The sequence below is a fragment of the Parasteatoda tepidariorum genome, chromosome 7, assembly GCF_982258835.1.
Source record: "Parasteatoda tepidariorum strain Cologne lab strain chromosome 7, Ptep-v5.0, whole genome shotgun sequence".
Taxonomy (NCBI): domain Eukaryota; kingdom Metazoa; phylum Arthropoda; class Arachnida; order Araneae; family Theridiidae; genus Parasteatoda; species Parasteatoda tepidariorum.
Window position 1 is genome coordinate 68968620 of NC_141761.1, and position 16695 is coordinate 68985314.

General features: G+C 28.2%; 1 protein-coding gene across 2 annotated transcripts in view; it reads right to left on the reverse strand.

The window, feature by feature from the left end:
* The window catches only part of LOC107447200 (voltage-gated potassium channel subunit beta-2-like), an 82355-nt gene that overhangs the window by 37660 nt on the left and 28000 nt on the right, over nucleotides 1–16695 (reverse strand). For both annotated transcript variants that reach the window (XM_087168021.1, XM_087168020.1), the window contains exon 2: nucleotides 4671–4771. In XM_087168021.1, coding sequence (XP_087024147.1) covers nucleotides 4671–4720 — 50 coding nt within the window. In that variant the 5' untranslated portion in view covers nucleotides 4721–4771. The remainder of the gene's footprint in view (nucleotides 1–4670; nucleotides 4772–16695) is intronic.

The following is a 16695-nucleotide window of genomic DNA, read 5'->3' on the forward strand; positions in this document are numbered from 1 at the left end:
ACTTTAATAAAAAACTGAAATAAATATTTAATGGTCTTCCATGTTTTTATAATAAGATTAATAGAAAGTGAAATTAAAATTACATGTAATTATAAAGAGTATCAGGTACTTGTCCCATTTTTTTTCAAATAATTAACCCTAAGAAAATTATTTCATTTTTAGATAAATAATTTTAAAAAGTTCTCTTATAAAAAGTTTTAGCTTACTTTTTTAAATTCAGAAAATAAAACTGTTTAAATTTGTTAATGTATCACTTAGTAAAAAAAAAAGAAAAAATTGTTTCTTTTCAATTTTTTTAAACATATGAATTAATAATTATAATCTATTTGTTAATATATAAAGTATGCAACTATATTTGAAAAATTGATCTTTTCAGACTGTATTATTTATATTTCTATTTGATTTAATATCATTAAAATATTATTTTTTGAAAAAACCCGCTTAAAGTTTTCAATAGTACTACAAAATTGCAAGATTCGAATTTCTTTTACTTTACAAATATTAAAAACTTAATCAGACAAATTTATGCTGCATAATAAATTATATATAAGTGAATGTGCAATACTAACTTTTAATAAAAACATTATTATAAATTTTTTTTATTATTTTTTTTTTAAAAAACCACTTTTCGTTCCAAGTGGGTTTTTTCAAGGTGGGCCCACTTGGAGAACCCTGCTTTTTAGGAAAGAGAGTTATGTTAAAGGAATTATATTAAAGAAAACAACCAAAAATTTAAATTACTTTTAATAAATACAATAATTTAAATTATATAAAATTGTTAAAAGAAACACACAATCTCTTCTAGAACATTTTAGAACTCAGTTTGAAGAATGTTTAAACACATACAGCTCTAGTTCAACGAAGTTCGATGTGTTTTGGTTGTACCAATATGGCGCCGCGGTTGCGGTTAAGGCTTCACGAGTGTGCGGGCATGCCGTCTCCTCTTATTTATTACTCTATGAGTTAGCATAACTTATATACCAGTGAATTGAAGTTTATTTTTCGTAGTGGTAGTTTCGAAGTGGGCGTTCCTTCGTGTTCAAATCACGTACGTAAATCACCAATATGGGGGGGGGGGGAGACTATTTAGACAATGCCAACTTTTATCTATCCAGAGGTACCTCGTGATTGAATCAAGTTAGCATAACTTATATACCAGTGAATTGATGTTTAATTTTCGTAGTGGTAGTTTCGAAGTGGGCGTTCCTTCGTGTTCAAATCACGTACGTAAATCACCAATATGGGGGGGGGGAGACTATTTAGACAATGCCAACTTTTATCTATCCAGAGGTACCTCGTGATTGAATCAAGTTAGCATAACTTATATACCAGTGAATTGATGTTTATTTTTCGTAGTGGTAGTTTCGAAGTGGGCGTTCCTTCGTGTTCAAATCACGTGCGTAAATCACCAATATGGGGGGGGGGAGACTATTTAGACAATGCCAACTTTTATCTATCCAGAGATACCTCGTGATTGAATCAAGTTAGCATAACTTATATACCAGTGAATTGATGTTTATTTTTCGTAGTGGTAGTTTCGAAGTGGGCGTTCCTTCGTGTTCAAATCACGTAAGTAAATCACCAATATGAGGGGGGGAGACTATTTAGATAATGCCAACTTTTATCTATCCAGAGATACCTCGTGATTGAATCAAGTTAGCATAACTTATATACCAGTGAATTGATGTTTATTTTTCGTAGCGGTAGTTTCGAAGTGGGCGTTCCTTCGTGTTCAAATCACGTAAGTAAATCACCAATATGGGGGGGGGAGACTATTTAGATAATGCCAACTTTTATCTATCCAGAGATACCTCGTGATTGAATCAAGTTAGCATAACTTATATACCAGTGAATTGATGTTTATTTTTCGTAGTGGTAGTTTCGAAGTGGGCGTTCCTTCGTGTTCAAATCACGTACGTAAATCACCAATATGGGGGGGGGGGAGACTATTTAGAAAATGCCAACTTTTATCTATCCAGAGGTACCTCGTGATTGAATCAAGTTAGCATAACTTATATACCAGTGAATTGATGTTTATTTTTCGTAGTGGTAGTTACGCCACAATACTATCATTATTTATTCTTTTGACTTGAATTTCATTTAAGTCACATTTGAATTAAATTGATCTTTTTTCGACTAATCTTTCGCTGAATCTTTTAATGTTTATCATAAATAAGTTGAAAAGAAAAATATTTTTAGTATGTGTGATAGAAATAATTTATCAGCATTCATTTCTTTTAAATTTCCTTCATGGTTTGTTCGGTAATTAATAAGTTTCTTTTATATTTTAAAACTAAACAGTGATAGTTGATAAAAAAAAGTGAAAGCTTATTAATCCATCTATATTTAACAATATGCAGAATATAATTGCAAGATAATATTCTTTAGAGATCGAAATCTTTGTGGCAGACTTCAGTACAAAATTTTAAGGATTTTTAACTTTTTGTTAATGAAACGAATTTTTTATTAAGAATTTACATAATTTTTCATTTTATTTAGGTATTCAAATAGTAGTTAAAGTGACTTCATTAGTAAGTAAAATCGTACTTAACCATTTCCTTCCTAGTTCTTGAGAGCATAATTTTGATAATTCTTCTACATTCCATTTTATTTGGGTGGGAATTTTTCTACTTATTATTTTATTTATAAAAAGTTTGCTAAAATATACTTAGAAAAATATTTTTACATATTGGCAAAAGCATAATGTCTTTTTAACAGGGTATCCACTCAATTTCAGAAAAAAATTTCCTAACTCTTCCAGGTAAATTACAACTAAAATCAATACCATATTTTATCGATATCATTTAATTTTTCATCAGAAAAATTTGATTATTTGATTTGTAATGGCAAATATTAGATTTTCTGTATAAAAAAATATATAATTAATATGAGGATAGGAACATTTCAATTAAACTAAAATGTAAAATGTTTGCAAAAAATAATTGTAAATAGATTTAGAATTGTTTAACTCGATTCTCAATAACTAACTACTGTTACTGATAATTTTTATTTGCAACACAACTCTAAAATTCACATTAAGTCATCAATGATAATTATTGAAAATATGTAATTTTCATGTCAGCAAAATCATGCAGGTCTTAGTTTCTAATTCTTTACCACTTTATGAAATGTCTTCTCGAAGTGGAGCCCGAAGTGGATAATAAATCTAAATAAAATTGTTATGTTCTGTGATCTAAATAGTTATTTTGACTATACATAAAAAGGGAATATTTCATGACCGAAGGATTACTACTACGGTTAAATCATATGATACATATGATTGAGACAACAGAGACTTCCTTTTTAAAATTTATTTCGATAACTGCAAAGGGATATAAATTCAAGGAGAAACAAGAAAAAGACCTGATCACAGAACATAACAATTTTATTTAGATTTATTATCGTTTGCTTTTTAAAATAAAACGATAGAAATTCCAGCTTATAGCTCGCACACAATTAAATAATAAATAAATCACTCATGTTTGAGCTAAAAGCACTCAAATATTGCTTAAATAAATACTACTCAAGTTTGAGTAAACGCAAAGCAAGAATTTCGCTCAAATAAGAGTGTATTTCACTCAAATTGAGTAAAAAAAAATTAACTCTTTTTTGAGTAGAGGAAATCACTCTTTCATTTTAAGAGAGTACTGAGCAAATTTTTACCAAGCAGTGACACTCAACCTTAAAAAAACATCTGTGTAAGGAATACCGGGAAAATATTGGGAAGTATGATATGAACTTTTGATTGCACGATTGACGAAATTTCGATTCTGTTTTAATATGAAATTTTTTCCCCTTCTCTTTTATACTTTTGAACTTTATTTTATTTTATTATTATTTATACGGTTATTATTATTTATACGACCCTAGGGAGCGCTGCAGGCTGGATGCCGCTTATACTTCCGGGTTACTGTTTCCGGTGTATTTTAAAGCCATTTGGCTCACAACGTGATCATTGTGTTGAGATTCTTGCAAACGTTATATTTGAATACTTATTACCAAACTTAATCTTGCTCGTCGAACAATATGCTATTACTAACGTAAGATGGTGCACAGCTTGCAATTCGAACAAACAGTAATAAGCAAATGGAAAGAGGCCAAATCAAGACTGCCAAAAAAGCGAGTTATTCAAAATCTAGCAGCCATGTCATCTTTTTTAACAATATATCTCTAAATAACTAAAACAAATTTTCACTTCAAACTCACCAGAATTACATAATAACATTAATATCTTATGAAATACGGTAGATTTGAGCTCAGAAATTATCTAATTTATTTCTTTTATTGAAAACAAAATTATCCGTTTGAAAATATCGCCTCGCAGAATAACATGTAGTAAGCAGCTGCAAACTTTTTAATCGGAACTAGAGTAGGCATGCAGCTCGAGATTGTTATTGTTTACATTTCTACTGAAAACACCATCCATTTGAAGAAGATAACCGCACTGGTGGTGTAATTAACCACTGTCTTTTTCATAAACCTAACAATAGATAATGTCTACAACTCTTTTAAAAAGCAGAAAATAGGGTTTTGAAACATTCAATACATACAAGAGTCTGATAGTGATAAAAGTACTCATGATTAAGATACGTGACGATTGAGCATCCCAACTTAAAGGCGTTTCTGTGGATTTAAACTTTCAACTAATTTCTATGCTGATAGATATTTACCTATTTTTAATAAGGGTATTGGTTTTGTTGTGTTCACTCTTCACACTCATGTAGAATGTTTCGAAGATAAACCTTCACCGGACCAAAATGCCTCCACTCACCTATCAAGGAAAAGAAATTTAAAAATTAACAATAACATTATTATGTGATGTAGATTTTTGCTGATATTAAAATTTTTTGTATTGTATAACTTAAGGTTTCATTGGTGATAAACAGACGTTGATAAATTGTATAAAATACTGCTGTATTTTTGCTTAATTTGATATAGTAATATTATACAAAATTATTTATACAATGTAAAAATTTTCATGTACCTGAACGCCAAAAATGGTGGCAACTACTTTACACCAAAGAGTAACTAACAAGAATTTCCACTACACCGAAACCGAGGATAGTTCCTGGTGCAGTGAAATACCTAGAATGTTCCTTTATACTACTTCAGTGTTTCCCAAAGTGTGGTACGCGTACCCCCATGGATACTGGAGCACTTTAGCGGTGGTATGCGTTCTTATGCGAAATATCTTGCAGAATTCAAATTGCAGAATCTTGCAGAAAATTTCAATTTTTTCTTATTTAAAAACAAAGCTAGCCATAAAAATTTACCATTACGTATTTTTCTACTGGCTATTTTTTGCAGAGTTACCAGTTAATAATTAGTGGTGTCAACAGTCAGTTGTGATTTTTAACTTATGTGTAATTTTTTTAGAGTAAAAAATGCATTGATTTTGTTATAAGTGGTACACAGCTTCACGAAAAATTTGGAAAGGGTACACAAAAGTCATAAGTTTGGGAAGCAATGCACTACTAGATGCAAAGTAGTCGCCACCATGGTTTTTATTCAGTAACACTGAAATTTATACTCACAGTAATATGTGATACGCATACGAATCAGTGAAGTTATTTTTATGAGACAATATAAGGTAAGAATCAGTAATTTAGGTTACATACAAACACTAATTCTTAAAATAAAATTAGTTTGTAAGTCAAAAATACGCGTAGTACAGACAAAATATTTAGAAGAATTCTAAGTAGGCTTAACAGATAGAAATTAATCGGATAGAAATTATTCATTATAAAATTATTTACTACTGATGAAAGGGACTTAAAAATTAATAAAATATCATTACTACGCAACTAAAACAACTATACATCGTTTTACCGACAAACTTTATTTTCTGTGGAACACAAGCAGAATTAAAATCAACCGCAAGCACTTGCCAACTATTGCAGACTATGTCTAAAACGATCAACATTGGAATTTTGGGAAGCAAAAATATTCAACGTGTGGTATGAAGGCGCGTGATCTTGGTTTAAAATGTTTGTATTTTAGGTGTTCAGAGCTTTCATACACCATTTAAATTGTATATTAAAGCACGATTTGATGTTAACTCTAAAAATATTGTTCCTTCACATAATTTTTAGGGGTTTTCATAACTTATTCTATAAAAATATTTTCGAAACCTTCAGTATGAGGTCGATAAAAAGTTGTCACTGAATCGTCTGAAAATCTCTTTAGACAATTTAAAAAATTCTTAAGCCCCCTGGAAAATGTCTAAAGTGTCCATTTTTGGTTCAAAAATGTAAATTTTGGAAGCATAATCATAAGGAAAATCAATTTAATCTAAAACGCAAGACTTAGACTTAAAATTTCGGAAACATTTTAATAGAATAACCTAAATGTAAATCTGATACGTATAAATTTGAATGTTTGAATTTGAATATTCACAAAAAACTCTAAATTGTTGATGTTTGAGTTTCTTAATTCAAATAATTCTGAACCGAAATAATTACATACATAAAGTAAAAATAATAAATAAATAAAGGGTATTATGCTCTGTCAAATAAAATATAATTTATTAGCTAGTAAAATTGGGGAAAAAAATTCATTTGTTCAGTTTTACGCATTAAGAATTCTTGGTTGATCCAATAAGATATCTAACAACGGGCATTGAAATCGAAAGCTCTCTTTGGCACTAGAAAATAAATGTAAAAATACTTTGCTGGGAAACCTTTGTCTCTGCATTGCTATGGCCAAGTCACTTTTCTTCTTTTTCTTTTGTGTTATCTGTAACAATAGTGTTTTGATCAAGATGGGCTTTTGAGGCTCTACAACGTTCGATAAGCTGCTTTTCTTTCCATGTCTAATCGGAGAGCACAATAAAAATATCTTCCACAACACTTCCGATGCTTCTTTTCTGTGCCTTAGAAAAGTTTTAGAGAGGGTAAGAAATACTTTTTCTGAAGTTAACGGTCGCAAAATTCTAGCTGTTTTTATCGAGGGGAAAATATTATTTGTTATAAGGCATGGCGTGAAATAAATATTTTTGTTTATTTTGAAAAGAGAATATAAATACTATCACTATACTTTTCAAATACTTTCAAATTGAAATACTTTTATGTCATGATAGTTTTAAACTATCATGACATGAAACTGATTTGGTATAGTAAGAATTTCTGAGAAAAAAAAACTTATTCTATACCTAATTATACTATACAATAATGCAATGTCACATTAAGTGCATCAAAAAATTCTAATAATATTTTTGAAATTTAATATTTGACGGACATTATATAAAGAAAAACCGATAGCTTCAGGTCTGTACTAAAGTTTGGAATGGGTGAACCACATTAAATGCATTAAAAATTACAGATAATATTTCTGAAATTTAATATTTGACGGACATTATATCAAGAAAACACGATAGCTTCAGGTCTGCAGGAAAGCTCAGAATGGACGTACAACATTAAATGCATTAAAAAATACTAATAATATTTTTGAAATTTAATATTTGATGGACATTATATAAAGAAAAACCGATAGCTTTAGGTCTGTACTAAAGTTTGGAATGGGTGAACCACATTAAATGCATTAAAAATTACAGATAATATTTTTGAAATTTAATATTTTACGGACATTATATCAAGAAAACACGATAGCTTCAGGTCTGCAGGAAAGCTCAGAATGGACGTACAACATTAAATGCATTAAAAAATACTAATAATATTTTTGAAATTTAATATTTGATGGACATTATATGAAGAAAACACGATAGCTTCAGGTCTGTACTGAAGTTTGGAATTAGTGAACCACATTAAATGTATTAAAAAATACAGATAATATTTTTGAAATTTAATATTTGATGGACATTATATAAAGAAAAACCGATAGCTTTAGGTCTGTACTAAAGTTTGGAATGGGTGAACCACATTAAATGCATTAAAAATTACAGATAATATTTTTGAAATTTAATATTTTACGGACATTATATCAAGAAAACACGATAGCTTCAGGTCTGCAGGAAAGCTCAGAATGGACGTACAACATTAAATGCATTAAAAAATACTAATAATATTTTTGAAATTTAATATTTGATGGACATTATATGAAGAAAACACGATAGCTTCAGGTCTGTACTGAAGTTTGGAATTAGTGAACCACATTAAATGTATTAAAAAATACAGATAATATTTTTGAAATTGAATATTTGATGGACATTATATAAAGAAAACACGATAGCTTCAGGTCTGTACTAAAGTTTGGAATGGGTGAACCACATTAAATGCATTAAAAATATAAATAATATTTTTGAAATTTAATATATGATGGACGTTATATAAAGATCATATGATAGCTTCAGCTCTATAGGAAAGTCTGGAATTGTTAAGATTCGCAGACCTTAAGATCACTAAGGATTATTGTTATTATATTCTTTTAGTTTATTGTTGCAAATCTCATATCAAAGAAAAACTTTATGCTATTTTCTAGCACGTAGAAGAAGATAAATATTCACGTTATCTTATGAGAAAAAATTTCATTAAAAGTTTAAAAACGTAAAATGACTTTTTCTTTGTTTAATTTAGCCTTGTAATTTTGAGCTCAATCCAGAAAACAAAAGAGCTTCTGTATCAAGTATTGGGAGAAATTTCCTTTCATGGCGGACTTTTTAATGGAACTAACTCGCATATGAGTTACACGGAGAGGAAAACCTCGAAAATCCTCCCGCGGTTAGTCTGACGGCAAGGGAGCTCGAACCCATGTTACGTCTACTACTGTGGATATTTTACGTCAGCACTGTGGTCAGTGCGAGCCGGGTGCGGAATTTGCATTGATTAGTTATCGCTTGAATTCGAGCCCGATTCACCTCATTCGAAGGCGAGTGCACTATCCCCTGAAACAGAAGTAATTATGGGGCATTGAAAATTTAAGTAAATATCAAATTGAAATAATTTTATTTATAATGTTAATAAAAATATAAAAGATTTTGTAAATGGCAGAGGGATTTAGACATTCATTATTCTGATGTACCATAAGCAAAAATCCTTAAATTTAAGTATTTTAGCAGTCTTCTTGTACGTAGAATAAATTGCTACTTTTTTGACGTTGAAATAAAGTTAAAAATGTTTTTTGTTGCAGTTTTCTCAAATTTATTTCATTAAAATGTTTTAAAACTGTCAACATGTCTTATTAACTTTTTTTCCCTGATAACACTGAAAGTTTTGAATGAGAAATATGAAACTAAAATATTTTCCTTTTAAAAAGTAGCAACGTTCTCCCTTTTTCTCCCGAAAAACTTTTTGATGAAATTCAAACATGAGTTGCAAGAGATCCAGGTAGGGCGGGAAAAGATATATTCTAGGGGGAAAGAAAAAGGTTTGCTTATATAAATTTGACACTTGCCATGAAAAATTTTGAAATAAATCCTGAGAATTTTTACAGAAAAAAGTGGTAGTTTACATCAGTGAAAAGTGGTTTTGGCAGATACGTCAAAAACGTCATTTCCCTATACATGCGTGCAATTTCCTCTTTCCAAAATGTTTTAAGGTTTCTCTTTTCACTCTTTTATATTTTATACCTCCTTTCTCAATTGAATGGGGAAAAAAACTTATAAAGTTTATTTCTGGGATACTTTTTAAAAACTTACATTAACTTTAGTTTTTTTATCAAAGAGAATCTTTTTTACACAAAGTTATAAAAGTGAGCGATATTATAAAGTAGGATATCCTCAGTAAATATTAAAAAAAATATTTTTCTTCTAAAATTAACACATTGCTTTTCAAACACATTAAATACGATTAAACATATTAGTTTTATTTCATAGAATTTTAAGTAAAGCTCGTTTAAAGAATATTTCAGTACATTTCGGCATATTTTGTAATAAAACACTTGATATAAGCATTTGCATATTTTTTCGGTTTATATATATATATATATATATATATATATATATATATATATATATATATATATATATATATATATATATATATATATATATATATATATATATATATATATATATATATATATATATGGGTCATTCTCACAAAAACAGTCATTTTCATGTCCCCAGTACATTTTATGTTTGTTTTACAGCTTACGAAAAAAAAAATCAGGGAAAGTGTCCTTCAGAATGCAAGCTAACAAAAGAAAAGAAATAAAATTATCAATTTTTATTTTTTATTTATTTTAGGTAATTAAAATATACCAATATGTCATTCCCTCACTTTTCCCCACTGCTGATTTAAAAAAAGAAAAAAATTGTTTCTGAAATAAAAAAAAATTTCTTACAAATTCGTGTTTTTTTTTTCAGAATACTGAAATATAGAATTCAGAAAATCAATTTTAAATTTAATTTCTGATAAAAATATTAACACAGCACTATTTTAAACTTTGTCCCCAGTGCTTCGCGTCATTCCCTCACAACAATGTTCTTATCACCTGTAATCTTCTTAGAATAAAAATATTTTAATAAAAACTTCAGAAGTTAACAACTGGCATCATAGAACAAAATTGCAGTATGTTTCCATCTTCAACTTAAAGAAGCTTTGCTGTGGAATAAATTTGAATGAATCAAACCAGGTAACATTTTTTACATTTGTCATTCCCTCATGTCATTTTTTAGAGTAAAATAAAATACAACTTCATCGAGAAAGTGGATAATTATATGTTGCTTTCTTGTATGAATATAATTGTATGTGATTAACTTCAGAAATTAATTAGGCCTAACTGTTATTTTTAAATTTTATTGAATTCGTCATTCCCTCACTCGTGTATAAAGTGAGGGAATAACGCTGAAGTGAGGGAATGATTCAAGAAGAGTATATTATAAAATTTTTCTTTGTTCAATCGTGCCAGCCAATTTTATTTCCTAAACCTGCAAAAACTATTAAATATATAAGACTAAATTATAATAAATATTAAATATACTTAGTATGTTATCATTTTCAAACTTTATGTAAATGTAACTTAGATAAAAACATGTATTAAAATAAAATATCATTCCCTCACTATTAGTGTCATTCCCTCACTTTTTAAAGAGTGAAAATAAATTATTTACTTATTAATTAATTTGAAAAATAAATTAAAAAATTAATAAATTAATTTATCAAATTAATTAATTTATTTATTAAATTAATTAATTAATTATTATAAATTAATTATTTAAAAAATTAATTAATTTAAATATTAAGTATAATTTATAGGATATATACTTTCTTTATAATGCCATTACATATTTCTATTAATATAAAAAGTTTCAGAGCTTTTATTCACTTTACTTTTTTGGGATTTTATGAACTGAAAAATGACAGTTTTCGTGAGAATGACCCATATATATATATATATATATATATATATACATATATATATATATATATATATATATATACATATATATATATATATATACATATATATATATATATACATATATATATATATATATATATATATATATATATATATATATATATATATATATATATATATATATATATATATATATATATATATATATATATATATATATATATATATATATATATATATATATATATATATATATATATATATATATATATATATATATATATATATATATATATGTATATACACAGTCAAACCTTGATATCTCGAACTTGAAGGGAGAGGAGAAAAAATTCGAGACACCGAAAATTCGAATTATCGAAAATCGTATGTTATCGATGGTAAAATAAAGAAAAATGCTCTTTACATACCTTATTTATTATTCCTTATTTATTATTCCATATTTATTCTAAAAACACTTTTTACACATTAATTTAAAAAAAATTCAATTGTTGTTTGCTTTAGAGATGTGCAAGGAAGTTTGTAACACTTTCCAATTGGACTATAGCTTTAAATGTCTCCTCTGACATATTTGGCTGCCTCTCAATAAATCTCCTTACAATGTCCACTGCAGAAAGTGCTTGTTTGTTAGTAACATAGGGTGGTAAATCTTCGATTTCCTCATCCTCTTCTTCTGATAGTTCACAAGAAGCGTTCGTTTGAGCAATGATATCATTGTCATCCCATTGACCACACACTGTTACTGCATCATCTACGTTTACAAAGTCATGAAATTCCATGTCATCAAGTTTCATGAGTTCGGTCAGTCTGTCCCAATCATTTTCGGTGCAGTTTTCAGCAGAATTAACGATATTGATTGTTTGACTACTTTTGTGATCTTTAATGAATCCAGCCTTCTTGAAGTCATTCATTATCGTAGAGAAAGACACATCATTCCATGCCACTGACGTCTTTATATCCGTTTTTTAAAAAAAAGTTTATCATTACGAGAATTGGTTTTCTATTCTTAATTTTTTTTTTTTTTTGGAATAGCTTTTATTTTTAGAAGAAAAATATACACTATTTATGGTGAAAAAAAATTCAAGTTATCGAGGGATTAGAAAAAAAAATTCGTGAAATCAAGTCTTTTTTAACATTGAGTGTATAGGAAATTTGAAGGGAATTTCTTTTTCTTCGAGATATCGAAAAATTCGTGAAATCGAGGTTCGACTGTATATATATATATATATATATATATATATATATATATATATATATATATATATATATATATATATATATATATATATATATATATATATATATATATATATATATATATATATATATATATATATATATATATATATATATATATATATATATATATATATATATATATATATATATATATATATATATATATATATATATATATATATATATATATATATATATATATATATATATATATATATATATATAATATATATATATATATTTATAGATACGTATTTATTATTTAATTTATATTTATTATTATTTTTAAACTTATAATTTCGTTTTATTTTATTTTAAATAACTTTTACGATACAATAGAATATCTTTATTATAATTTGTACTGAATTATCAAAACTTGAACGATAAAAACAGGACGTAATTTGACGAAGATCCCTTATGCCGTTGATAATTTACATATCTCCTATGCATCATTGCATACTTTATCACTCTTCTGTTTAATTAATACTTTAAGCAAGGGAGCGGCTTATAAAGCTGATGTTTTCATGCATAGAGTAACTAAAATTTTTTGAGATAATAGGCTCTCAACTAACGAAGCATTCTTTTCTTGTTCCGACATGAATATTTTAATCTAATAAAGATAAGAACTTTATCTCTAGTTTGGACATATTTCTTAACCATTAATTATGTTGTTAATAATAGAGGGAAAATAAGAGAATCAGAAAAATCAACAAGATTATTTTTTTAATCAAGAATTATTAGTAATTTTATTTGCATTTATCCAAAGAATATATTAATTACATTGTATTATATAACTTACATCATTATAGATGAAACTAGATTATTTTTTGCTAAATAAATTGGAAAACTTTTATAGAAATGTTTTAAAAATTAGAAATTAATAGAAACCAAACAATTTAAAACTAGTAATATTACTACCACAAGGACATGAATGAATGCCACTATTGACCTGTTAATTATCTAAAACGTTTTGTTTGTATAAAGGTAAATGTGTAAAATGTCAGTAAAATATTATTTGCTCAAACCAGTAAGTATTATAAAGTTGCATAAAAATATTGCACAACTTATTTGTGATTAGTAAAATAAATGATTTGGAGAAAATTATCATAATGAGGATCTGTAAATTTGACATATATTTTCATTAAAATTATATATGTTTTCAGTATGGTAAATTAATATGATTATTTTGTTTATACACATTAATTTAAATAGCAATTTGGAAACAAAAATTTCCATCAACAGAAATTTTGGAACTACGTACTACGCTGAAAAAGAACTAATGTATAAGAGTAAAGTTGGCGGATTTTTTTATAAGTAATCATTTTATTATAGAATTTTGATGAATTATTAGGATTATATTTGCTCGTTTTGGTAAGTTTGCTAAGACGTTATGGAAATATCTTACTATTTATGACAATTTTCGATATTAAGTGATTTGGAGAAACATGAACTACATATAACTCTAAATTTGGTGAATTTTATTCTAAAATTATAATTGTTATTATAGTTGCATTTTATTAAATTGTAATGATTAAATTTGTTCATGTTTCGAAACTTAATAAGAAAATACGAAAATATTTTACTATTGATGAATACAATATAAGGACTTAGTTCATTTATATTTATAATTTCAGAATTAGGGGAAAAAGAAATAATGTGCAAATGTACGTGACATATTATTTTATTGTTGTTGTTGTAAATCTATATAATTATATTAATTCCTTTTTACAAATTTGATAAAACTTTATGGAAATATCTTGCACTTTATTACAATTTTAGTGACTTTGTGAAAATGAGATTGTGTGCAACTATAAATGTGGTGCATTCTTTTATTAAAATTATATTCATTTTTGCTACAAATTTATGAACTTGTATGATTCTTCTTATTCACATTTATAAATTTATTAAAGCCATATAAGAAATATGCTACTTTTTTCAGTTTTTTCTCACTACATGATTTAGTTGAAAAATACAATGCGCAAATCTAAAGTTGGCGGATTACTTCATTATTTTTCTCCTTTGTTACAACAAGTTATTATTAATTTAAATGATTGCAGCATAAAACATTCGAGCTACAGCCTATTGAAAGTCTCGGGGTTTGTGAAATTAATGCCTCACAATTTTTTGACCAACGGCATGATCGTAGCAATCTGATCAGAATCATACATAATGCCTGTTTTACTTCTGAGATACAGATAAGCGTCAACCCATCGATCTATAGCAGGATAGGGTTCAAGCCGCCATTGAGGCTCGAACCCTGGTCCTTCACAATTACAGCTGTACTTTTAACCTCTGAGCTATCGTGTTTCCAACATTGTAATACTTATTCTACAACGAAGAGCCATTACATTATGACCACCCTGCTAATAACATGTAGGACCACCTTTAGCCCTTAAAACTGCTAGTACCCGCCGTGGCATTGATTCCACAAGGTGCTAATAGGTAGTCTGAGGTATCTGGTACCAAGCGTTCACCAACTGGTCCTCCAATTCCCTCACATTGCGAGGGGGTAGCGTGGCAGCACGAATTTGGTTTTCCAAGTAGGACCACAAATGCTCTATTGGATCAAGGTCAGGCGAATTTGGGGGCCAAGACATGACTTGAAAGTCACTGGAATGTTCCTCGACGATTCGATCCTTATGACATGGTGCATTATCCTGTTGGTAAACACCATCCCCCGCAGGAAAAACTGTTGCCATGAATGGGTGAACCTGGTCTGCAACTATGTTCACGTAGCTTACAGAAGTCAGGGAATGTTCTATGAGGATTATGGGTCCTAATGTGCCCCATGAAAACATTGTTCCTGGGCGAGAAACCATGAAAACCCGGGCGAGCCCATTGTTACAGATGGAGGGTGGTCATAATGTAATAGCTCTTCGGTGCATAGTGCCTATTGAAGGGCTGGGAGGGGAAGTTAATACCCCACAATGCTTTGACGAACGGCATGATTGCAACAATCTGATCAAAATGACGATCTAAAGCAGAATGCCGAATGGCTTGTATCGATCTATAGCTAATGTCTATCTATAGCTTGTATCGATCTATAGCAGAATCTATAGCGAACCCCAGTCCTTCACAATCGCAGCCTCGTGCTTTAAACCTCTGAGCCATCGTGTTTTTAACATTGCTATACTTATTCAAATCGATAATTTGAAAAATCAATGTAAAAATATCGTACAATTTATTATGATTTCAAGAATTATCTGATTCTGTGGATAAAAATTAATAACAATATTTGCAGGATTATTCAATGAAATTACCTTCCTCTCTACTAACACTTAATAGTTAACAGCCTTTCTAAGTAATCTGCTATGTTGTCCGCAAAGCTGTAATTATCAGTGCCGAAGAGAATCACAGTTCTCTCCGTCCACTGTGATTATTTGAATAAACTACTTATCACGTAATCCTATTTCGCGCTGAGAGCAAAGTCTTTGTTGGATTTCCGAACATTGGGTGGATGGCCTCTCTTTAATGCATTTAGATCAGAAATGTGCTTCCATCCAAGAAATGGTTCCAATCAATACGAAAAAGGACCGTGTTAATAAAAGTTTCCTGGAATGTCGAAAGAGATCTTTACTGGTGTTTTAATCCATTGTTATGACACCTTTAGAAACTTTTGAGCTTTGCAGAAGTTAATGACATTCCAAAGAGTTGTGAAGCATTTAATTTTGTAGTAAGAACTGCATTTGAAGTAAGACGTGCAGATTAGGTTGGAAGAATTTAAACTTCGGTACATTTTAGGTGATTATAAACAAATCATTCAAATTATAATAATGATGCAATTTATTTTATTTTAAATATTGGTGCAATTTATTTTATATTAAGAATGATGTTTCTTTTACAATCAGCTTTATAGCTTGCAATAATTTTCACCCTGAATTGTGGAAATAAATTATTTTTAAAGGAATTATTTGCTTTCTAAAGTCTTAATGTGAGTGATTTAAATGCAAGAAAAATTAAGATCAAAGTATACCAAAAAATTTCGTTATTAATAGCGCTAGAAATTTATATTAGTAAGAAAAACCGAAGTTATACACATAATGAATAGTCAACGAGTCGTTTTCTATGTCAATCAATGTAAAAATACTTACTATACTATACAGGATGTATAAATAACAGTACTAAAATAATCACTTTCAATATTTGAATTTTCAGAATCTTTTTAAAAACGTACATACA